The sequence below is a fragment of the Cyprinodon variegatus genome, unplaced genomic scaffold, assembly GCF_000732505.1.
Source record: "Cyprinodon variegatus isolate N-32 unplaced genomic scaffold, C_variegatus-1.0 Scaffold619, whole genome shotgun sequence".
In the NCBI taxonomy this organism is placed as follows: domain Eukaryota; kingdom Metazoa; phylum Chordata; class Actinopteri; order Cyprinodontiformes; family Cyprinodontidae; genus Cyprinodon; species Cyprinodon variegatus.
The window spans coordinates 94,219-96,588 of record NW_015151072.1 but is presented as its reverse complement, the minus strand read 5'-3'; the positions used below and the strand labels follow the sequence as shown (position 1 = coordinate 96,588).

The 2,370-nt window shown below is 42.0% G+C and overlaps 1 protein-coding gene across 1 annotated transcript in view; it reads left to right on the top strand.

Moving 5' to 3' along the window:
* gtf3c2 (general transcription factor IIIC subunit 2) overlaps window positions 1–2,370 on the top strand; it is a gene marked incomplete at its 3' end in the record, with an annotated part of 46,256 nt that overhangs the window by 25,621 nt on the left and 18,265 nt on the right. Inside the window, exons 10-12 of the mRNA XM_015392997.1 lie at window positions 1,064–1,137; window positions 1,287–1,416; window positions 1,577–1,721. Coding sequence (XP_015248483.1) covers window positions 1,064–1,137; window positions 1,287–1,416; window positions 1,577–1,721 — 349 coding nt within the window. The remainder of the gene's footprint in view (window positions 1–1,063; window positions 1,138–1,286; window positions 1,417–1,576; window positions 1,722–2,370) is intronic.

Genomic DNA, 2,370 nt, shown 5'->3' with positions numbered 1-2,370 from the left:
AGCAGCAAAAATTCAATTTTTCCATCTCGAGCAGCAGCGCGTTTGCGGCGCGTCACGCGCGTCAGATGCTTAAACGCGCCCGACGTGCTGCTTCAGCTGCTCAGACGCGCTGCGCCTGCTGCTCAAAACGCGCCGCGGGACCTTTTGCTGCGCCTTGACGCGCGTCAACCATTGACTTTGCATCTAAACTCGCTGCTTCTGTCGCGCCAGCTGCGCCCGGTGTGAACGCAGCATAACGCTCAGACCCACATGCAATGAAACCAAACAGAGAGACACGGATGAAAAGTTTGACGGATTTTATTGAGGATGTTAAGCTCGGTGCAGAGTTTCTCTGAACTCTGCTCGACCGGAACTGGAAGATGACGGGAAGACAGTCTATTAGTTCAGGCTCAGTGGGAAATTTAATTCTTTGATTTAGATGTAGAGGATCTGGTTGTTGACTCACATTTCCAGAGAAGTGAAGGATCCTTGACTCCTATCCGTGTGTTGGTTTCCAGTGTTTGTCTGACTCAGTGGAGGGCGGAACAGGGTTTACCCAGAACTCTGAACAGTGACGCTAATTGCCACTCAGGTTTCCAGCCGTACTCGAACGGGTCGTGGTGGAGATGATTCCCTTGCTCAGAGAGTAATTTCAACGTCCTCAAAGGAGACCGGATCCAAACCTCCTGTTTGAATCCCTGGCTCAGTTTAGACTCAGTTAATCCCTCCTGGGAGGGGATGTCCGAAAAGGTCCAGTTTGCAGGATGACTTCCCAAAACTGGCAAACACTCTGGCGTCGAGGTGGTGGCAATCAGCAGCTTAAGAGCGCTCCGTTAATGAGATAACCGTCAGCAGGTGTGTGAGGAGGCAAACCGGAACCAGGCGCCCCCTGTTGGTGGAAGGGAGACAAACACAAAAATAACAAACACACAGACAGGAGCCCAGACAATTGGAACTTTATTGGATGTTTGGTTTGACAAACAATCACCACTACAGATCACTTTCACCACTTTCTTTAATCCTTGTCATCCTATATTTTCTCTTAATGTTAATTTGCATATTATAAACTCTAAACCTGTATTAGCAATGTTTTGTAAATGTCGACTTTGTGTGTTTTTTTTTACAGAAAGTAACGCTGAAATCCCCCCAATTTACAAGGTAGGCTCTGTTTTTCATAAAAGTTTCATCCATCTGTGTTTATGAGGTTTAATGGTGAACCAGCAAATTCTGAAATGAAACACCAAGTGAGGAAACGTGGAGGAAGACATAAAGTTCTGAAACGGCACTGATTCTTCTGTTTTCTGCAGGCACGAGATGTGGTCACCTTAAAACTGGGCGGCATCAAATCTCCTCGGAAAGAAAGGAGTGGACAGGTCCTCTCTATGGACTGGCTTCCTCAAAAACCACACAACATAGTGGCTGTTGGATTCTATGATGGTGTGAAGTTATTTTCTTCCGATCCTGATAATTGATTTATTTTGTTAGAATAAACAAATAAAGAATTAGGTCTCCTCAGAAACTCTTCTGATAAAATCTGCTCCATCTCCTTAAAATTTTGCTTTGTTCTGTGCTTACACTCGTTTTTCTCTTCCTCCAGGCTTAGTTGGACTCTGGGATCTTTCCACGAAATCTTCCCTGTTGAGAGTTAGAGAGTCTGACAGATCTATGACTCTGCTGCCCTATCGATGCATTCTGGCTCACGAGCATGCAGTCCGATCTCTGGTCTTCTGTCCTGCATCCAGGTGAGCTCTTCTCACTTTAAACAATTTGCTGAAAGGTAAAATGTTTTCTAGTTTTAATTGTGTCTCCATAATGTTTTAGACGGGGAGAAAAAACTGTAGCGGGTTTAAAAATTACTAATAATTTTAAAAATGAACATGAAAAGCATCAATATAAAACTTTGCAAAAGAATATCTTTTTAAAAATTCAAGTTTAAACGTTTAAAAATTGATGCATCAATCTATTACTGAAACTAGTTTAAATTAGAAGTCAGGTTTAAAAAGCAGAGATGGGTAGGGTACCTAAAAGTTATAACCAGTTAAGAGTAGAAGTACTCCAACATCTTTATACTTAAATAGAAATTTAAAAAGTAATCATTCAATTAATTACTCGAGTGAGAATAAAAAAGTATTTGGTAAAGAGCCTACCTAAGTACTGAGTCATTGTTGGTTCATAACATCTGATTTATGGTTTAAAAATGATGCAGTCAGACAGACTAGTATCTTAAAGGAGTAGTACACCCAAAACATGATTAGCCTTCATTTTCTACTCACCCCCATGCTGAACAACACTCTGGAGTACTTTTTTGATATCTCAAATGCATCTGGAGATCTGGGAGGCTTCTTGCTGTCTTGCTACACTACTGTTTATGCTCTAAAAACATTCTAAATG